Source organism: Macaca fascicularis, chromosome 12, assembly GCF_037993035.2.
Source record: "Macaca fascicularis isolate 582-1 chromosome 12, T2T-MFA8v1.1".
NCBI lineage: Eukaryota > Metazoa > Chordata > Mammalia > Primates > Cercopithecidae > Macaca > Macaca fascicularis.
Window position 1 is genome coordinate 66,528,298 of NC_088386.1, and position 22,534 is coordinate 66,550,831.

Consider the following 22,534-nt stretch of genomic DNA (forward strand, 5'->3'; position numbering starts at 1 on the left):
CTACAGCCTGAGCGACAGAGTGAGACCCTGTCTCAAAAAAAAGAAAAAGAAACTGAAGACATTTAATAAATACCTTTGATATTTAACTTACTTAATTTACAAAAATGATTTGGTCCCAAATTTGCAGGAAAACATAAAAACATGATCAAACAGTTTTAGGGAGTTAGACATTGAACTGTCTATATAGGGCAACTATTCTTTACTGTAACAAAAGAAGAATATCAAGTTTTACTTCTTCTGAGACAATACTATAATTTGGCTTAAAATAATAAAAGGTAACAACATTAAGAGGTAATGAACAATTCTGATTGACACTGGTATTAGAGGGATGTATTTTAGGAACAATCTGGGTTCCATTTTGAAAGTATTAAAATGACTTGTTACTGTATAAATAGCTGTAGCTTTGTGTATGGTTGAATGTATCTGTCATTTGCTGCTGTTATTTGCAAAACTGACTATAGAACTATTTGGACTATTATAGAAAATCAACCTATAAATATCAGTGCAAACTTTTGTTCTTGTGGAATAGGTTTTTTTTTTTTTTTTTTTTTTTTTTTTTTTTTTTTTTTCCTATTTTGTTTTGTTTTGAGACAGGGTTTCACCCTGTCGCCTATGCCGGAGTGCAGTGGTGCAACCTAGACTCACTCATCACAGCCTCAACCTCCTGGGTGCAAGTGATCCTCCCAGCTCAGCCTTCCAGGTAGCTGGGACTACAGAAGCACACCCTGATACCTGGCTAATTTTTTTGTAGAAACAGGGGTCTCCCTATATTACCCAGGCTGGTCTCAAACTCCTGGACTCCAATCCTCCTGCCTCAGCCTCCCAAAGTGGCTGGGATTATAGGCATGAGCCACTGCGCCTGGCCATGGAATAGTTTTGACAGCACTTAATAATATCAAGCAGAATAAAAATTCCTTAGGAAAATATTTTGGAAAAAAAATGCAGAATGGATTATATTTGTTTTTTGCTTTTTTGTCATGTTTCTGTTACTAGCTACTAACATTTTACTACTGTACATTTTGAAAATTTGACAGTCCATTATCAAATATGGGATGATAAACATTTGAGTTGTTGAGAAGCTAAGTAATCTTTTTCATTCTATGAACTTATGAATTATATTAAAAGTAATCTCACTCTTTCATTTAAAGGCCAATAAATGTAGCTCTACTCCTTCTTTCTAGCCTTCTGTTGGACTAATAGTTTCAGGATGGACTTTCGGCCGGGTGCAGTGGCTCACACCTGGAATCCCAACACACTGGGAGGCCGAGGCGGGCAGATCACTTGAGGCCAGGAGTTTGAGATCAACCTGGCCAACATGGTGAAACCCTGCCTCTACCAAAAAAAAAAAAATTAGGCTGGTGTGGTGGTGCCCACCTGTAATCCCAGCTACTTGGGAAGCTGAGGCACAAGGATCGCTTGAACCCGGGAGGTGGAGGTTGCAATGAGCCGAGATTGTGCCACTGCACTCCAGCCTGGACAGCAGAGTAAGACTCATGTCTCAAAAAATAAAAATGAAAAAGATGGATTTTTGAGTTTCACTTCCACCATTAGGCAGCTACGGAATCATAAGCAAGACACGGTATTTTTTTTTTAACCTATCAAATGAAAGAATTGCACAAAATCCATGGTTTTTAAACCTTCTTGGAGTCATGGAGAAATCCTTTGAGAATCTAATGAAAGCCAGCAATATTAACACCCTGAAAACTGCTTATCCATATAAAAGATTGTATGTAATTTCAGGAGCTGTAGTATTCCCTGAAGCCATCCACAGACCTCAATTTAAGATCCCTGGATTAGAGGATTTCTGGGTTAATCCTAGTTTTCAAAGTCTATAATTCTCTATTTCTGTCCACTACCCTGTCGTCTAGCTACACATGCTATGATCCTCATTCTTCAAACTCCTGCTTCAGGTGTTTGCTCATATTGTTTTGTCCATTTTCAGATGTCCTTCCTACCCCCTTGACTATCTTTACCTTTGAATGTTCTACCCTCTTTTTAAACCACAATTCATTGTCACTTTTTATGTCTGAAGCTTCTTCTTTCCCTTAGAACCTTATACCAAATAGCCCTTAGCCTGTTTGGTCTTACATTATAGTGATTAGAGGGCTGTGTATGCATTGCCCCTTCCTCTTCTCACCTATTCCTCAACAGATTATAAATGTCTTGACATAGGTGACTATGTGCCTATATTCACTTTGTAACTGAGTGGTGCCTTGCTACTAGTAGTCAAGGAATAATTGCTTGAATTTGTCACTTAATTGTAGTGACTGTCTGCTGTGTCCCCTAATTGCTGAGAGGATTAGCCCCTTTCTCCCCAAAAAAAGGAGAAAGTGGTATGGAAATAGAACCACAGAGGGAAAACCTCGTATAGAAGATGAACTAGGCCCGCTGCAGTGGCTCACGCCTGTAATCCCAGCACTTTGGGAGGTTGAGGCGGGTGGATCGCTGGAGCCCAGGAGTTCAAAACCAGCCTGGGCAATAAGGCGAAACCCTGTCTCTACAAAAAATACAAAAATTAGTCGGACATGGTGGTGTGCGCCTATAGTCATCCCAGGTACTCGGGAGGCTGAGGCACGAGAATCGCTTGAATCGGGAGGCAGAGGTTGCAGTGAACCGAGATTGTGCCACTGCACTCCAGCCTGGGCAACACAGGTAGAGTCTATCTCAAAGAAATAAAATAAAAATATAAATAGAAGATGAACTTAAAGAAAGGGTAGAGTTTAGGGAGCTGGACAGGCATTATTGGGGAGAGATGAAGAGAAATGAGAGAAGTAGCGTATACTATATTTCATTATTAATGAAATTGGTCTATTTTTACTGAAAAGAGATACTCGGCTTACAATTTTCACCTAAGCTTTACATTTTTTATTTTTGTTGTTTTTGTTTCCGCAGGTACAAGAAAATTCCCCAGGACACAGAGCTGGATTGGAGCCTTTCTTTGATTTTATTGTTTCTATTAATGGTTCAAGATTAGTAAGTTCAACTTTTTGTAGTTTTGTCTATAGTATTTGTACTATCTCAAAAATGGAATTTTTTAGATGATCTGAGATGGGTGTTTATTAGTTACAATCATTCTATATAGTATGATGCCAGTTTATAGAAATAATCATGTATTAAAAACATTGAAATATCTAGAATATTATACCTTATGCTCCACTGATTATCTTAGGGAAGTCTCCAGAATCAGTGGAGTCTTTTATATGTTAAATATTTAATTTTCATAAGCAGAAAGAAATAAGATGTAAAAGATTGCTTTTTAAAGATGTCAGACTTCTGTTGGTTATTGACAAACGAATTAGTAGAAAGATTCATTCTCTCATCTCATTCTCTCAAATTGTCAGTTCTCTTGGTGCTAAGTTTCACAATATACAAATAATGTTATTAGAACCAGACAGAGAGACATGCTCCAAAGTACAAAATTAAAACCACTTTTTATACCTTTTTTAGTTTACCCATAATAAAGTTCTAAGATAAGGAAATTACATAATCTCAGCAAATTCTTAGGACAGTAGCCACTTGGTTTAATTTTTTATAACAGTCTGAAGTTTTTGTTCATTACTTATAACATCTCTGACATACAAATAAAGGCCAGATGTTGGCCTTTATTTATATGTCATCTGGCCTTTATTTATGAAATGAAATACTTAATATACTGTTTCTACTTTCTAAATAAAGTATGTAGTTAGAAATAGAGTCCAAAATTAAGGCCGGGCGCGGTGGCTCAAGCCTGTAATCCCAGCACTTTGGGAGGCTGAGACGGGCGGATCACGAGGTCAGGAGATCGAGACCATCCTGGCTAACACGGTGAAACCCCGTCTCTACTAAAAAAAAAATACAAAAAAAAAAAAAAAAAAACAAAATTAAACGTTAACCCCAGTAAATGTTTTAGATTTTTATAATCAAAGTTATCACAACTTCGTTAGTAATGTGACTTTTTATGGCATATTTTGTTTTTACACATTGAAGCCCTAGATCATTCTAAATAATGTTGGGTTGCAAATTCCATAATCCATAGTGAGCTATTAGAAAAAAGTCAGTTTCAAGTTGTTGCTAACATAAGAGTTGTTCTTAATTTCGTGACATTCCTTTTACATAGGAAAATTTAAATGGTGAAACCTTTGTTGAATGTTTTATTTATGTTGATTATTAATATTACTCTTTTAGGGCCATAGGATGCTTAAGCTAACATTAAATTTTTATTTACTAAGGAATGTGATTTCTATATGTTCACAGAATAAAGACAATGACACTCTTAAGGATCTGCTGAAAGCAAACGTTGAAAAGCCTGTAAAAATGCTTATCTATAGCAGCAAAACGTTGGAGCTGCGAGAGACCTCAGTCACACCAAGTAACCTGTGGGGCGGCCAGGGCTTATTGGGAGTGAGCATTCGTTTCTGCAGCTTTGATGGGGCAAATGAAAATGTTTGGCATGTGTTGGTAGGTATCAACTGTGAACTGTTACTGGAGGTTCATGAAGCAGTGTGGAAAGATGTTTTAACAATGGTTGTTTCTGGCTTAATAAGATTATAAGGATATTATTATTAGGCAATTTTTACCAAAAATCAGCATTCATTGCTTTTTAAATGTGGAACAATTTTTTTTTAAGTTGAGGAAGAGAAGGAAATGTAGAAGTTCAAGAACTTTTTCTAATGATTTATTCATTATGAGATGTGTTAGAGTAGATAGCTACAAAAATATTTTAAATATTAAATATTATGTAATTTTTTTGCTCAGAAGTTTAAAATATATTCTGTAGTTTCTGACATATGACACATCTCTAGCAAGATAGAAGTATACAGATTTAAAAAATCAATATAATTAAAAATTGTGACTAAACCTTGGAAGATTATATATGCTAATTTTAGGGTATGTGTTTGTGTCATTCTAGGAAGTGGAATCAAATTCTCCTGCAGCACTGGCAGGTCTTAGACCACACAGTGATTATATTATTGGAGCAGATACAGTCATGAATGAGGTAATTCGTGTGTTTATTCATAGTGAAAACTATAAAATTTTCTCATCGATGCTTGAGTTGGGAAAGATATTTGCATGCTTTGCATTTAGAGTTAAAGTTTCAGTCTTTGCCGATCAAGAATAACTTATGCCTCAGGGTGTTAAATGGAACATCTGGTAGGTGTCTTATTAGGTATAGCTGTGAGGGAAAACACATACTGTGTGGCAATTGCACAGATTTTGTGTGTAGTATACAGAAATCTCTGCATACCTCAAGTCTAAATCAAATTCTCATTTTCAATTGTTCATTGATTTCATTTGCTCTTCCCCTTTTTGTTCAGTGACAGCATTCGCACAGCTATAGTAGATCCTTTTCCTTGTCTGTTAGCTAGCAGAAGTATACATTGCTAAATCAAAAATGAGAGAAAAGGCTGGGCACAGTGGCTCATGCTTGTCATCTCAGCACTTTGGGAGCCTGAGATGGGAGAATTACTTGAGCTCAGGAGTTCGAGACCAGTCTGGGACCTTGTAGTGAGACCTTGTCTCTACAACAAATACAAAAATTAGCCAGGCATGGTGGTGCATGCCTGTAGTCCCAGCTACCTGGGAGGCTGAGGTGGAAGGATCACTTGAGCCTGAGAGGTTGAGGCTGCAGTGAGCCAAAATCATGACACTGCATTCTAGCCCAGGCAACAGTTAGAGAGACCCTGTCTCCAAAAAAAAAAAAAGAGTGAGAAATAAGGTGCCCAGACAACCAGGTCTTAATAATGGGAAGTAAAAGCAGAATATGTAGAACTTGGGTATAAAAGAATTGTACTAAGAGTGCCAACTAGATCTTAAGGAACTGGCCATAAGGCCTTGTATGTAGTAAGTAGGCTTTGCTTGAATTAATATATTGAATTAAACGTGCTTGGTGTATTGGTTTTAAGAAGTGATTTTTATGTCTAGGGCAGGGCCCAGAATCCATATTTTTTTCTTAGGTTTCTCAGGTGATTCTGATAGTAGCCAGGTTTGAGACACACTGTTCCAAAGTACAGTAACATGAAACATTTTCCTCCTGTGACACTTTTGCAGTCTGAAGATCTATTCAGCCTTATTGAAACACATGAAGCAAAACCATTGAAACTTTATGTGTACAACACAGACACTGATAACTGTCGAGAAGTGATTATTACACCAAATTCTGCATGGGGTGGAGAAGGCAGGTAAGGTCATTTTTTAGACTAAGTTATTACTGCTTAAACATACCAGTCAGATATGTTGTAAACATTGTTTTTATTTTGAAAGAAGTTACTGGTTTATTGTAAGACTCCTCTTAAAAAAGGGAAGAGCTAGTCTAGAATATTGAAATCAATTTTTTTAAAGTACATATCTAAGGAACATAGTATACATACTATAGTCCTTTTCTTTACTGACCTAAGAGCTAACAGCATTTCTTTTTTAATTTGAGAAATTATTGAACATAAGCCATAATTATAGAAAAGCCTAGAATTTGGAAACTTTCCACATGTTTTCAAAAGTTCTAATCCCATGCTGGGAAAAGGATAACTTAGTTGCTGCAGGCAGGAAAAGCCTCCATTTGCTCACAGTATCTTTACGGACACTACCTGAGATTCTCCAGCTGAATGTTTTGCCACAAGTATTCTAACTTGTTGCAGTTTGAGAAAAGTAAGATAGATGTGTCATCCAAGAGTCTGGCCTATCTGGGGCAGTACTTGATCAAATTGTCATTGTCCATTGCCCAGGTTTGTAAATGCCCAGAAATATGATCTACTCGAGGCATTCAAAATTTATTCATTAGAAGAGGCACTTCCTCATATAAACTAAATTTGCAGAGAAGCTGCTGTATTTATTTGAATAGCAAATTTTCAGTTTGCAGTAGAAAAATACCCCCTCTCCAGTTAGAAGAATACTCAAGTCAGATTAGTACCACAGGAGTGCCTGGTAAGCATGGAATCAACTGGAGGAAGAGATTCTGTGGACAGTCAAGACCAACGGCAAAGAACTCACATATTCTTTCATTTTTAATTATGTTAACTAAATTTGGCTACATTCTTTGGAAGACATTTTTTCTTTTGATGTGTTTAATACTGTCAATTGGCCATTGCATTAGCTAGGCCCATACAGAACATTTTCCTCAGTCTGCCTCTGACCTTGCATCTGGTCTTTTTGTGCCTCTTTAATTCCTTCCTCAGAGGCTGACCACATTTCATTTATTAAATCTTATTTCTCTTAATTTCATTCTTAGGCTATCTTTACGTTTGGCCAGGATCTTGCTGTTGCCTCAAGTGCATTGTCTATTACCACTTAATTACTTTGATCAATAAGCACCTTGTTTTCAAATGTAGCTACCCCTGAAAGGCCATAATTGGTTAATATAAATTATTTAATCTAAATAATATAAATTATTTCTCTAAATCTATGTGAGATCCAGTCTAGTGAGAATTGCAGGGTTTTGTTTGTTTGGAGACAGGATCTTGCTGTCTCCGCTGGAGCACAATCATAGTTCACTGCAGCCTTTAACTCTTGGGCTCAAGCTGTCCTCCTGCCTCAGCTTCCTGAGTACCTGGGACTACAGGTGTACACACTGTACTCGTTTAATGTAGAAACTCTTTTTTAGAGATGGGGCCTTGCTTTGTTTCCCAGGCTAGTCTTGAACTCCTCACTTCAAGCAACCTTCCCACCTTGGCCTCCCAAAGTCCTGGGATTACAGGTGTGAGCCTCCATGCCTGGCTGAATTGCAGTTTTGATTATGAGAGAAGAAGGAACAAATAACCGTAAGATGAAGCATCATTGTGCACGTCAGACTGGTTAAAGAGGAGCTAGGCCTGGCATGGTGGCTCACGCCTGTAATGCTACCGCTTTGGGAGGCTGAGGCAGGTGGATCACTTGAACTCAGGAGTTCAGTACCAGCCTGGGCAACCTGATGAACCCTTGTCTCTACAAAAAATACAAAAATTAGCCGGACGTGGTGGCACGCGCCTGTAGTCCCAGCTACTCAGGAAGCTGAGGTGGGAGGATTGCTTGAGCCCAGGAGGCAGAGATTGCAGTGAGCCAAGATCATGCCACTGCACTACAGCCTGGGCAACAGAATAATAAATTGTCTTGTAAATAAATAAATCAATTAATTAATTAAAAAGAGCTGCAGTTGGCCACTGCCTGCTCACCCAGCCTTTGGTGGCAGTGGAGACAATAGATGGTGTGGCAGGAGAAAGGCACAGAGATATTCATGCATGGCCTACTCTGAAAGTGTCAAGTTGTTTGGGAAATAAAAGCCATCATGATGGAAACATAAGTCGAAACCTGATTGTAGAGAGCCTTAAATACCACGGTCAGGACTTCTGATATATTTTGAGCAGTTGAGGCTGTGATAATTGTATCAGTAGGGGGTTTTGGGTTCAAATGGTAAAAACCAGCTGTCACCATCATAAGCAGGTAACATACTTATTGATATGGATTAGCTCATATAATCAAGGAAACAGCTTAAGAACCAGATGTAGAAAGGACAGGACTCAGAAAACCTCTAGGGATTTAGATAGGAAGAAGTATTTGGCAATGTCATCAGCATTCATTCTACTAAAGCCATTTTTGTTTTTTCTCTGACTCCCAAGGTTTGCAGCCATGGGCAAGAGAAATTGGCCTGGCTTTGACCATGAGCCATGCCCTTGGTTTGGGCAGGGCAGACACTCTGATTGACAGTCCTACCAGCACTGCACACAACAGCAGAGAAGTAATTCCCCAAAGGGAGGAAAGAGAAAGGAATGTTGAGAAGACATCAGACTAGAAAGAAGCAATGTGATCACATCTTACTAGAAAAATGCCTCTGGTGGCAGTGGGAGGATGAAATAGAAGTATGTTCAATCTGGGTTGAACATACATGACTGATTTGTGTCAGGGTTCTGAAAGAGAACTATGGAATGTGTAAATGATGTCATCATGCAGAAGTGCTTAGAGCTCTTCAGTGGAAAGGCTGTATATATGTCATTCATTTAGCAAATAATCATCAAATGTCTGCCATGTGCCAGCAGCTATGGAGGCAGTTAACAGACAAGGTCTCTGTCCTTAAGGATCTTAACATTTTGTTGGGGGAGATAGATAGTAAATAAATATGCAGTGTGTTGGATGGTGATGAATGCTTGAAAAATAAAGGAGTAAGGGTGGTATCCACAGTGGAGGGAAGGGTGCTGTTTTCTGTGGGGTGGTCTGGGACCTCTGCTTAGATGACATTATCTAAAAGAATAGAAATTTGTTTTTATCTTAAAATCTCAAAGAAGGGAGTGCATGTTCAGGGCAACTTGAATCTATGCTCTTGGGTTACCCCCCCTAAAAAAAAAAAACACCTCAAAGAAATACAAGCTGTGATTGATAACAATGTTAAGAAAAAAATGTTTTTATAGCCTAGGATGTGGCATTGGATATGGTTATTTGCATCGAATACCTACACGCCCGTTTGAAGAAGGAAAGAAAATTTCTCTTCCAGGACAAATGGCTGGTACACCTATTACACCTCTTAAAGATGGGTTTACAGAGGTAAGGTCACATTCTTACCTGAATATATCATAAAGTTTTTACCAAAACAAGTCATGTGTTTAGTGTATATGGCAGTAGCACTATGAAATAGGGTAGACGATGAGTTAAGTATTGATTGTGTTAAATTTGAGGTTCCGGTAAGATACCTAGATAGAGGTGAGATACATGAGTCTGGGTTATAGGAAAAAGGACAGGGCTAGAGATGCAGATGTGGGAATCATCAGCAAAGAGAGGGTAATGTAACCCAGTGGCTGTTAGGACAGCTGTACAGCTAGGGACTGGGTCTGGGCGGGTCGCCATCTTGAAAATCTGGATGGGCAGAGATCTAGCAAAGGAACGTCAGCAGGAGGCCAGAGGGAAAACCAAGCTTCAAGAAATCGGACACAGTCGGCCATGTCAGGTACTACAGAGAAGTTAGGTGAAAGGAGTGAAAAAACCATGTCCTGGGCAAGAGCAATTTCAGAGACTTGCCAGGGGACAAATGCAAATTGCAGGTCAGCAGAGTGAATAGGTAAAAAGGTGCTGCTAGCTGTTGCTTATTGTTTCAAGAAACAATTGAGAAAACAAGGAGAGCTATGTGTGTGGGGGTCATGAGGGGAGTGAAGGGGCTATTATAGGATCAAAGTAAGACTTTTCAAGGAATAAGAGAGATTTGAACAGGCTTATAGGGTTTTTGAATGTTTCTTAAGGAGGCATCTCAGGGCAGTTAACTCTTGTCTGCATAACTAAATAAAAACCAAACACCCAAAAAAGAAAATGCTGCTGTTGTAAAAACAGGGCTGCTGCCACTGTGGTTTTGTCTACACAGTTTGGCCATCTTCAATTCTAGAGGAAGGAAAGAAGAACTGCTGAGAAGTTTCACCTCCAACATTGGCTCATGGCCAGAGCCAATATGGTTACATGTTCAGACCCCAGCCACCATATCCACTGGCCCTAATCAGGGCTTTCCCAGTTGAACCTCTTTGGGTAGTCTGAGAAGATGAGAGAGTGACTAGCAGCTAGGCAAAGGGTGGGAATACAGGTTGTCTCGGAATGTACTGAAGGGCACTGGAGCTGCTGCAGACGGTGGATTATTCAGAAATGAAACCACCCATCTGTAGAGTCCATATAGACTCCTTGTTTTCTTCTCCTGAAAAGTGGAGATCTGCCTGCTACATTTATTCACTGATGAGAAGAATATTAAATGCACTCATGAGGTTGGAAATCTTGAGAAGTCTATCATGTATTAAGACTTCCAGCTGATTTCTTTCCTGAGCAGTGAAAGTTAAAACAAATAAACCAGCTGGGAATTCAGACAGAAGAGAAAAGCAGTGGTGGTTTAAAGGTTGAATAAAATGATTTCCAGGTGGTAAGGAAAGAGGAGAGAGTAGAATCTCTTCTAGTGTGGAAGTATCAAGAGCAGTGTGTGCAACTTGGGGTAGAAGCCATGTGTCCCAAGACTAGAAGTGACAGGACAGAGAGATGCTTACAGTACATGGGCCGTGACATGTACCAAAATTAGGAGGGAGGGTCTGGAGGCAGATGTGCCAAATGAAGCTTATGACAGCTCATATGTGAACCAAATATGTATCTGCAGGGCAGGTAAGAGCCAATATTTATATTTTCTTTTAAATAAACTTAAGTAATCTTCGTGTTTTTTTTTTCTCTTTTTGGAAGGTCCAGCTGTCCTCAGTTAATCCCCCGTCTTTGTCACCACCAGGAACTACAGGAATTGAACAGAGTCTGGCTGGACTTTCTATTAGCTCAACTCCACCAGCTGTCAGTAGTGTTCTCAGTACAGGTGTGCAGAAAAATATATTCTGTTTTGAGTCTATTTTATGTAATATTATTGCATAGAATTTTAAAAATTGACCAGACACAGTGGCTCACACCTGTAATCCCAGCACTTTTGGAGGCCAAGACTGGAGGATTGGTTGAGCTCAGGAATTCTAGACCAGCATGGGCAATACAGTGGAACCCTGTCTCTCCAAAAAAAATTTTTTTTTAATTAGCCGGTGTGGTGTGCACCTGTAGTCCCAGCTACTCGAGAGGCTGAGATGGGAGGATTGCTTGAGCCTCGGGGGTTGTGGCGGCAGTGAGCTGTGATTGTGCCACTGCATTCCAGCCTGGTTGACAGAGTGAGACCCTGTCTCAAAAAAAAGAATTTAAAAAATTAATGCCAGTGTACCTTGAAAACTACATATATACTCTGTGTTGACAGGTACTGGCTGTGAAAGCTTGTTCTAAATCACCATGTGGATACACATGGGGCTTAAAAGTCTTCCCTGCATATTTTAGACCCTGAGCTTTCCTTAGATTCTACAACTTGTAAAGCCAGAACTCTTGACTTGAAATTCTGTTTAACTGCTCTGGTTACTCAACACATTTGCGTGTTTCTGAAGTAGTAGGCACTGGGGATGCAAAAGTGAGTAGGAGCTCCTTTCTGAGGAGCTCAGTCTTGCTTAGGGGACATGTGCCTGTCTCCTTCCTTTTCTTTTTTTTTTTTTTGAAACAGAGTTTCACTCTTTTTGCCCAGGCTGGAGTGCAATGGCATGGTCTTGGCTTACTGCAACCTCTGCCTCCCGGGTTCAAGCGATTCTTATGCCTCAGCCTCCCGAGTGTCAGGGATTACAGGCACGTGCCACCATACGGCGACCAATTTTTGTATTTTTAGTAGAGACAGGGTTCGCCACATTGCCCAGGCTGGTCTTGAACTCCTGATCTCAGGTGATCTGCCCTCCTCAGCCTCCCAAAGTGCTGGGATTACAAGCATGAGCCACTGTACCCAGCCTCTTTCCTTTTCTTCATCCCTTGTTCTACCTGATATAGTCCTTTTTGTTTATTTTGTGTTTTATTTATTTATTTATTTTTGATAGCTTTCTAAAGATAAAATGCATATTACCATAAAATTCACCTGCTTAAAGTATACAATCCAGTATTTTTTTAGTGTATTTGTTGAGTTGTACAACCAATAACCTCAATCAGTTTCAGAATAATTTATCACATCAAAAGAAACTCTGTACCCATTATCAGTTTTTCTAAAGTTTTTAGTTTTCATGTTTTTGTAGGGATGGGGTCTCTCTGTTGCCCAGGCTGGTCTCTAAGTCCTGGCCTCAAGTGATCATCCTGCCTTGGCCTCCCAAATTGTTGGAATTACAGGTGCGAGCCATGGCTGCTAGCCTCATTATTACCTTTTGTTCCTGGGCTCTCTTAAATATTTATATTCACAATTTGTTTATATCCCACTTTGTTCTGTAATGGACTTAAAACAGCCTACCAAGATGCAGTAGTAAGGTTGACAGTTTGGTGTTTATAATTGGTCTCCTAGGTTCTCATCCCAGCTCTTTAGTCCTGGTTTTATTTCTCCAGATGAAATTTAAAATTTCAAACTTACACAAAAGAGCTGGAATTGTATAATGAACCCCATCACCCAATTTTATCAATTATCAATATTGGGATATACTTACCTTTGCCTTCTTTGCTGGTTTTCTTTTTTTCCAGCTTTATCGATAAATAATTTGCATGCCATAAATTAATTCACAATAAGTAAACAACTAAATAATTTTTAGTATATTCATAGAATTGTGCAGTCATCACCACAATCCAGTTTTAGAATACTTCCTAGATGAAATTAAATATTAATGTCATCAGTCTCTAATCATAGAGTTGAAAGGGAATTTAGAGTTTATTTCATTCAAGCAGTATAAGTCCTTTTTATGATATTACAATTTTTTGCCTACATCTCATCACATAATTCTCTGGTTTATTCCTGAATAGACTTAGTAAGGGGTAGGGTAGTGTACTTCCCAAGGCAGCAGCCCATTCTGAGTCTGAATTACTCGTATTTGTTTTAGAGTAAGCGTGTTCCAGATGCTTTTTTTTTTTTATTATTGTACTTTTTATTTTTTAGATAGAGTCTCACTCTGTTGCCCAGGCAGGCTGGAGTGCAGTGGCACTATCTTTGCCCACTGCAACCTCTGGCTCCCAGGTTCAAGCAGTTCTCCTGCCTCAGCCTCCCCAAGTAGCCATGATTGATTATAGGCACGTGCCACCACACCCAGCTAATTTTTGTATTTTTAGTAGAGATGGGGTTTTGCTATGTTGGCCAGGCTGGTCTCAAACTCCTGACCCCAGGTGACCCACCCGCCTCTGCCTCCCAAAGTGCTGGGATTACAGGCATGAGCCACTGTGCCCGGCCCTTTTCTTTGAGGCAGAGTTTCGCTCTTGTTGCCCAGGCTGTAGCACAATGGCGCGATCTCAGCTCACTGCACCCTCTGCCTCCCGGGTTCAAGCAATTCTCCTGCCTCAGCCTCCCGAGTAGCTGGGACTACAGGCGTGCACCACCATGCCTGGCTAATTTTTTGTATTTTTAGTAGAGACGGCATTTCACCATTTTGGGCTGGTCTCGAACTCCTGACCTTAGGTGATCCACCCGCCTCAGCCTCCCAAAGTGCTGGAATTACAGGCATGAGCCATTGCGCCTGGCCCCAGATACACTTCTGATTTTAGGAGATAGTTGTCATGTCTCTTCAAGCCCCAGTTTCTCTTTGACATTTTAAATCTTTTCTCATTACATTGTAGTTATACTTGTATTGTCTTTTAAGCGCATGCACAGAGATCCCTGGCTTATGGCACTGCAGAGAAATGGCTGCTTGACGGTTAAAGACAAATGTAAATAAAGCATGAATTGCTCAAAAGAGACTGAAAGAAATTGACGTCATCCCTTTTGAGTAAATAAATTTAAAAAGACTAAAATATTCTAGCATCATAACACGTGAGGAACAACTTTTTTATGGGCATTTTTCCATCTTCACTTTTCGTTACGTTGCTTGCAAATTAGCCCATACATTGTAACATAATGTAATATAATAGCCCATATAATGTAACTGTAGAGATATAAAAGTAACTGTAGAGAAATAAAAGTATATGTCTTTTTAAACTTTTTTGTGGATTTGAAGATTTCTGGATTATAAAATTTTTTAGAAAATGACTACGATTTTGAAGTGGCATTGATCATTGTGACCTGCTTGATTTTTCTGCAGTGTATCACCTTTTTCCTTTTTTTTTTTTTTTGAGACGGAGTCTTGCTCTGTCGCCCAGGCTGTAGTGCAGTGGCATGATCTTGGCTCACTGCAACCTCTACCTCCCGGGTTCAAGTGATTCTCCTGCCTCAGCCTCCCAAGTAGCTGGGATTACAGGTGCTCACCACCATGCCCAGTTAATTTTGTATTTTTAGTAGAGACAGGGTTTCACCATGTTGCCCAAGCTGATCTTGAACCACTGACCTCAGGTGACCCGCCTGCCTCACCTTCCCAAAGTGCTGGGATTACAGGCATGAACCACCGTGCCTGGCCCGAGTGTATCACCATTTTACATGCTATGTATTTTATTTATTTGATCTTTCTCCTTTCCTTTTCCTGCCCCTCATTAGAATGGAAATTTCCTGAAGGTTCTGATTTCTGTTTTCTTCATGTTGTAAAGTGCCTCAGTGCCTAGAACAATGTGTAACATACAGTAGGTGCCCCCCAAAAAACTTGAACGAATGACCACACTCAACTGTCCATTCAGCTCCTTTGAGAATCTGATGAAAGTAAAGAACCTGCCTTCCAAAAATTGTTGTATACAATTTTAGGAGCTTCACAGACCTTCTGAAGCCCGTTTATGGGCCCTAGATTTAGAATTCCTGGCTTAGATTTAGTCAGTTATTTTTGAGACTTGTGAATGTATCTATCCTTTGAGAATGAAAAGAGCTGGATGCAGTGGCTCACGCCTGTAATCCCAGCACTTTGGGAAGCCAACGCGGGCGGATCACGAGGTCAGGAAATCGAGACCATCCTGGCTAACATGGTGAAACCCCATCTCTACTAAAAATACAAAGTATTAGCCGGGCGTGCTGGCGGGCGCCTGTAGTCCCAGCTACTCGAGAGGCTGAGGCAGGAGAATGGCGTGAACCCGGGAGGCGGAGCTTGCAGTGAGCCGAGATTGTGCCACTGCACTCCAGCCTGGGTGACAGAGGGAGACTCCGTCTCAAACAAACAAACAAAAAAAAGAATGAAAGAAACTTACGTGAAAGATTTTATTGGGAAATAGAAGAAATTTGCTTAACCAATCCAAGCTGCTTTTATTTTCTTAAAACCGAGATTTCAAAACAAATATTAAAAAATTATAGCATTGCTATTGTGTTTGACCACTTACGAAGTGCACACTCACTAACACTTTGGTACAGACTAGAAAACAGCTTCTTATATTTGAGTGAAATTATACAGTCTGGGAGCTAATAGAGCATTTGCCAGTGTTTCAGTTAGACTTTTTTCTTATTTTTGCTTGCCTCTGAATTCCACAGAAAAGTAGATAAATGAATAAATAATAGACTGCCTGCATGGTTGGTTCATACTTTTAGGCACAATTTATTCCCGCTACCATATTTAAGCAGATCTGTAAGACAAAATCTGGAATCTGTGTGCTAGATAAGTGAAAATGAATGCTAAATAGGTGAAAGATGTGCTTTCATTTATTGTTTCGACATCAGCAAAACCTCGCACTGGGGTAGGTGGTAAACATGATTAGGTGGTATCCTAAGGCTTGTACATGAAGAACATAACCTCCTCAAGCTAACGTTAGTACACATGGAAATGTGTTAGACTTCGAAGGACTGTCACAGAACCTAAGGTCAAAAGGAAATGGACATTCAGGAAGCCAAGTCATTCTCTTCATCCTAGAGGTTCATGTGCTCTTTTGTCTCTTTCAAGCCACCTATGTCATTCTCTTCTTTCACAGACCAGCATTCACTGTTTCACAGGGCACATGGTCCCCCTGCAACCCCCGACTTAACATGGCATCTTAGTTTAGGAGCCCAGTTGAGATTGACTAGAATCCTTGTGTCCCATATACAAATGTCTAAGACAGTTTTCTAATCCAGCCCTGCTTGGGTCAGTTGTAAACCTCTTGTCCAGTGAGCTGGGCTGGGGTGGGACTGCACGGCCTCCTGCCTTCTTGTCACAGGCTCTGGTAACAGCCTTTGTTGAGAGCCATGGGCAGAGTTAGTGGATCTGCAGTAAAGGGTGGTGGACAGTCAGTTGCAGCTGGAAATCGGGACCAAATGAAGACCTGACCACAGGGCAAGAAGGGACTGCAGATTGTCCTAACGTGTTCTGTTCATTTTTTGTCAACTAAATTTGTTAGAGATGAAAAGATTGTGCTTTCTTTTTAGGTGTACCAACAGTACCGTTATTGCCACCACAAGTAAACCAGTCCCTCACTTCTGTGCCACCAATGAACCCAGCTACTACTTTACCAGGTAACCACCAGGGGACTAGAGATGTGGCTGTTGATAACAGTATTACTGATATTTGCATCTTTAGAACAATGAAAAATATTCTACCTATGTCATAACTTTTTATGTCTTTTAATCTCAATTTATCTCTGCAATAAGTTTGTGATAAATGAGAGCTAGGGCAGCTCTCCTTAGTAGACAGGCACATGCCACCACACCCAGCTAATTTTTGTATTTTTAGTAGAGATGGGGTTTTGCTATGTTGGCCAGGCTGGTCTCAAACTCCTGACCTCAGGTGACCCGCCCGCCTCTGCCTCCTAAAGTGCTAGGATTACAGGCATGAGCCACTATGCCCGGCCCTTTTTTTTGAGGCAGAGTTTCGCTCTTGTTGCCCAGGCTGGAGTGCAATGGCACGATCTCAGCTCACTGCACCCTCCGCCTCCCAGGTTCAAGCGATTCTCCTGCCTCAGCCTCCCTGGTAGCTGGGACTACAGGTGCGTGCCATTTACCAGCTAGTTAGCTGCCGAGCGTAGTGCTCCTTACCCTGGCCAGCGGCCACCTGCTGCCCCTGCAGTACCACAGTGCAGCATACGCCAGGAATAAGGAATCTGCAGAAGTCCATTCTCCATTGTCTCCTTAGTGAGGACTTCCTGACAGTCATTCGTGGGAGCCTAGAAGAGAAGGCTTCTTATTTGGTCTTTAGTAGCTCTAACATTAAATTAAATTTTTGTGTTTTTCTCTTCATATTCCCAGTGAAGACCAAGTTCCTTTATCCAGCCAATAATAATCAAATATTATTTTAGTGATCAAATATACTTTCATTGTGAGCGCTTTTAATGTATGACTAAAAGTGTCATTATCCAAGCATATTAAGCCATGAACCAAATATGTGCACACACAGAATGATGAAGCAAGTGTGCTGATACATGGACATGGGAATTTGGGTGAAAGGTGGATTCTTTTTACTACTTTTGCAACTGTAAGTCTGCAAATATTTTTCAGAATAAGAAATTTAAAAAGTCATAGAGACTGTAAACCTCAACCATCAAAGAAAAATTCAGTTTCATTGTCTTCTATATCTACTGAAACAAATCAGCCTTTTCTCCAAGTCACTCGGGCCATCATCATTCTTACTCCAGAGTGTTAAGAGTATTATTTATTTTCATCTTTACCCATTTAGCCACCTAATCTAATCACTTAGGTAGAGAAATATATTTCAGTTAAGTGAAATTTCGTTGCATTATGATTATGATACAAAACTGCTACACGTTAGGTGGACTTCTGGTACTGTCACTTAGAAGTGGCTGGGATTGTTTTTAATACACAAGGATTTATTTCTTCCCCAGGTCAAGTGATTTCCCTTTTTTTCTTTTCTGCCTTCTCTTCAGGTCTGATGCCTTTACCAGCAGGACTGCCCAACCTCCCCAGCCTCAACCTCAACCTCCCAGCACCACACATCATGCCAGGGGTTGGCTTACCCGAACTTGTAAACCCAGGTATGTTGCAGATCTCACCCTCCTAGGACTTTCTCTCATAAAAGTTTTATTCAGGAATGCCCATCCTCCTCAATTTTTTCTGAAAAGAGCAAATCAGTTTAACAGATTTCAGCTACTTTGAATAAATATTCATCTTTTTTGTTTAAAAAGCTTAAGAGGATCATGCCTGTAATCCCAGCACTTTGGGAGGCCGAGGTGAGTGGATCACCTGAGGTTAGGAGTTCAAGACCAGCCTGGCCAACATGGCAAAACCCCGTCTCTACTGAAAAAATATAAACATTAGCCGGGCATAGTGGCAAGTGCCTGTAGTCCCAGCTATGCAGGAGGTGGAGACAGAAGAATCACACTACTGCACTCCAGCCTGGGCAATAGAGCAAGACTTAATCTCAAAAAAAAAAAAAAGCTTAAGAGGAAAGAAGAATGTTTCTGAGTCCCTGCTGCCTCTCCTCCTCCTCCCGCTCCTCCTCCTATCTCTGCACCCTGATGGCTTAGCCTCAAAAGCCAGGGTAGCAATAAAGCACAGTGGCGTGGCCCTGCTGCATTGACTTTAATGAAGGTATGCAGGCTGCCTAGTGGAGGTGAGTGAATTCCCCGCCATTCTCTTCATATTTGGAGCCGCTGCCACTGGGGAAGTAGTGGAGCCTGTTGTGCGTAGCCCAAGCCCAGAAATTATGCCATAAAACGTCTCCCCTGCTCAGCTGACTGGGCTTGTATTTTTTGTTTTGTTTAGTTTTTTCGAGATAGAGTCTTGCTTTATCACCCAGGCTGAAGTACAGTGGCACGATCTGGGCTCATTGCAATCTCTACCTCCCAGGATCAAGCCATCCTCTCACCTCATCCTCCCAAGTAGCTGGGACTACATGCACACACCACCACACCTGGCTAATTTTTTGTATTTTTGTAGAGACCGGGTTTCACCATGTTGCCCAGGCTGGTCTTGAACTCCTGGGCTCAGGCAATCTTCCTGCTTTGGCCTCCCAATGTGCCCAGCCAATATTCTTCTTTTTTTAAAAAATGTATATATATAAAAACAAAACAAACGTGAATATCTTCCATTATTTATAAATGCTTTTATACTTAAAACTATGGGAAATGTTAACTGGACATGTCTAAGGTAGCAGATATTCCAAGTGTCTACACTCAGATTTTCTGTCTGAAAATGAAGGAGCAGCGTCCTACGAGTCCGTGTGGTTAATGATCACCCAGCATACCTTAAGCTTTGGGAGGCCTGACTTACTAGGCCATCTCAGTAGTTTGGCCCATCAGTGATGCCAGTGAGTGATCTTACAGCACCATGGTGTGCATCGTCACCATCTTGTTTCTGTCTAGATGAGAATTACCCCTCTTGTAACACTCAACATCTGTATATATTCCTTAACCTACTTAGTTTTCAGGCCAAAGGTTTAAAAATGAAGTACTAGGCCAGGCACAGTGGCTCATGCCTATAATCCCAGCACTTTGGGAGGCCAAAGTGGGTAGATCACCTGAGGTCAGGAGTTCAAGACCAGCCTGACCAACATGGTGAAACCCTGTCTCTGTTAAAAATACAAAGAGTAGCTGGGCATGGTGGCAGGTGCCTGTAGTCCCAGCTGCTCGGGAAGGTGAGGCAGGAGAATCGCTTGAACCCAGGAGGCGGAGGTTGTAGTGAGCTGAGATTGCACCACTACACTCCAGCCTGGGTGACAGAATGAGACTCTGTCTCAAAATAAATAAATAAATAAAAATAAAAATGAAGTACCAGTAGTAGTCAAACTACCATTTACTGTCGCAGCGCTCACCCCACCTTTTGTGCCCTGTATTCTTGGCTCCTCCTCTGCCCCTTCCCTAAATTTGACAGACTCTGAGTAGTTTCACCAGCTGGTGGTTGCCCTGAACCTGTGCTTTATACCCTGCCTTTCCTTTGTTTCTTGAAATAATTCTCCTTTCCTTCATTATGCATTTTAATTTTTTTTTTTTTTTTTTTTTTTTTTGAGACAGAGTCTCACTTTGTTGTTCAGGCTGGAGTGCAGTGGTGTAATCTCATTTCACTGCACCCTCCACCTCCTGGGTTCAAGCAGTCCTCCCACCTCAGTGGCGTTGTAGTCTCTAGTAGCTGGGACCACAGATGTGTGCCACCATGCCCAGCTACTTTTTGTATTTTTTTTAGTAGAGACGAGGTTTTGCCGTGTTGCCTAGGCTGGTCGCCAACTCCTGGGCTCAAGTGATCCTCCCGCCTTGGCCTCCCAAAATGCTGGGGTTACAGGCGTGACCCACCACGCCTGGCCTTGCATTTTAAAATCATCATAATGAGTCCACTGAGTGTAATAGTTATCAATCACAGGTTTTAAGCAAAGGCTGAGTATCCCTGTTGAGGACAGTGGAAAGGGCAAGAATCCAGGCCCCTCCCTTCTGCCTTTGCAAGAGGGTTGTGGCCTACCTCTCTCTGTTGTCTGTCAGGAATGCAGCTGTAACAGCTTGCAGCTGGCAGGGGTGAGCATGAGTCCCCCTGTCTGACATCCAGTGCAGCTGTGTCACCTGCTGGGTGGGCTGTTATCTGTTCTGACTGGAAGGATCCTATCTTTCTTCCCTGAGCCAGTTTCCCCCAGTGCTGGGCCAGGTCACATGGAGCCTAGAAGCTGAGAACCTATTCCTGCGGGCAGCCGCAATTGTAGGGAATAGTTAACCCTGCCAGCGCCTCTATCTGGAAATCGGACAAGGTTGTGATTTATGTTACCTCCTCAGCTTCAGTTTCCTTAATGAAATGTAAATAAAAATAGCCCTTTGACGATGCCTGCTGCCCTTTCAGTGCTGGGAGGATGTATGATCTATGCCGTTTTTGTCCTAGGTCTGCCACCTCTTCCTTCCTTGCCTCCCCGAAACTTACCTGGCATTGCACCTCTCCCCCTGCCATCCGAGTTCCTCCCGTCATTCCCCTTGGTTCCAGAGAGCTCTTCTGCAGCAAGCTCAGGAGAGCTGCTGTCTTCCCTCCCGCCCACCGGCAACCCACCCTCCGACCCTGCCACAACTACTGCAAAGGCAGACGCTGCCTCCTCACTCACTGTGGATGTGACGCCCCCCACTGCCAAGGCCCCAGCCACGGTTGAGGACAGAGTCGGCGAGTCCACGCCAGTCAGCGAGAAGCCTGTTTCTGCGGCTGTGGATGCCAGTGCTTCTGAATCACCTTAACATTGAACCGTTCTTCGGAATTGGCGTGGTATATTTATTTAACCACGGGAGTGTGTCTGGAAATGCAAACTATCATTAATTTCATACTAGTTTGTACCGTATCTGTAGGCATCCTGTAAATAATTCCTACAGGGGATACTAAACGAGGACGTGGGTTGTTTCCTGCCAAGTTGAGTGGGGCTCACGCGCTAGGGCGAGATGTCAGAAAGTGCTTGTATTTTAAACAACCAAAAAGAATTGTAAGGGTGGCTTGCTGCCAGGCTTGCGCTGCCGTTGCTGCGGGTGTGCATCTTCGGGAAAGGTGGTGACGGGGCGTCCACTAGGTTTCCTGTCCCCTGCTGCTCTTTCCGTAAGAAAATGAAATATTCTATGCCTAGTACTCACACGCAACATTTCTTGTACTTTGTAAGTCGTTTGCGAGACTGCAGACCACTTCACAAAACTAAACGGTAAAGAGATTTTACTTTTGGTCTCCGTGAGTCGCATCTCTATTAAGGTTTACACAGGAATTCCACCTGAAGACTTGTGTTAAAATTCCACAGCGCTCACTGTTAATTGAACGTCTTTTTCTTCAGCCTATACACGGATCCTTGTTTTGAGCTCTCTGAATCACTCAGACAACATTTTGTAACTGCTGCTGTTGCTTTCTACGTCCACCTTATAAAGTGGCATTTCAAAAGAAATAAAGAAAGTGTCACAGTTTTAAACCAGAAGGTGGCACTCTGTGGCTCCTTGTAGTATTATAGCTATACTGGGAAAGCATAGATACAGCAATAAAGTACAGTAATTTTACTTTTTTTCTTGTGTTACATCTAAATTACAACCCTTAATTGCCACGTGTGCACTTACTACTCTCCGGTATGTCATGCATCTTTAACTTTTCATGTCCTATGTTTGCTTTCTCCCGTTTTTAAGAGATGGTAAGTTAACTGGAGTTGATTTACTGAATGAAATTAAATGCAGATATCCATGTTTTTGAAATAAGACAAAAGTGGTTCCTCTGTTATTGCCCTGGTATAAGTCTGTAGATGCTGATCCCCTGCAGGGAGGACATGGCTGAGGTGGCAGCACCCTCACATCACCCTCACGTCACTCACCCCTGACTGCCCTGCTGGACACTTGAAGTCAACGCCAGCCC

General features: G+C 41.4%; 1 protein-coding gene across 3 annotated transcripts in view; it reads left to right on the forward strand.

Moving 5' to 3' along the window:
* The window catches only part of GORASP2 (golgi reassembly stacking protein 2), a 41,365-nt gene that overhangs the window by 16,579 nt on the left and 2,252 nt on the right, over positions 1-22,534 (forward strand). For 2 of the 3 annotated variants that reach the window (XR_010579913.1, XM_045368282.2), the window contains exons 2-10: positions 2,893-2,973; positions 4,234-4,437; positions 4,889-4,975; positions 6,028-6,158; positions 9,351-9,483; positions 11,140-11,263; positions 16,673-16,759; positions 18,124-18,231; positions 21,056-21,424. Coding sequence is in view for 2 of the 3 variants with exons in the window: in XM_045368282.2 (XP_045224217.2) it covers positions 2,893-2,973; positions 4,234-4,437; positions 4,889-4,975; positions 6,028-6,158; positions 9,351-9,483; positions 11,140-11,263; positions 16,673-16,759; positions 18,124-18,231; positions 21,056-21,396 (1,296 nt within the window). In the remaining variant the exon portion in view is untranslated. Of the gene's footprint in view, positions 1-2,892; positions 2,974-4,233; positions 4,438-4,888; positions 4,976-6,027; positions 6,159-9,350; positions 9,484-11,139; positions 11,264-16,672; positions 16,760-18,123; positions 18,232-21,055; positions 22,388-22,534 lie in introns of those variants that run through there. The other variant, XM_065525643.1, reaches the window with a different exon arrangement.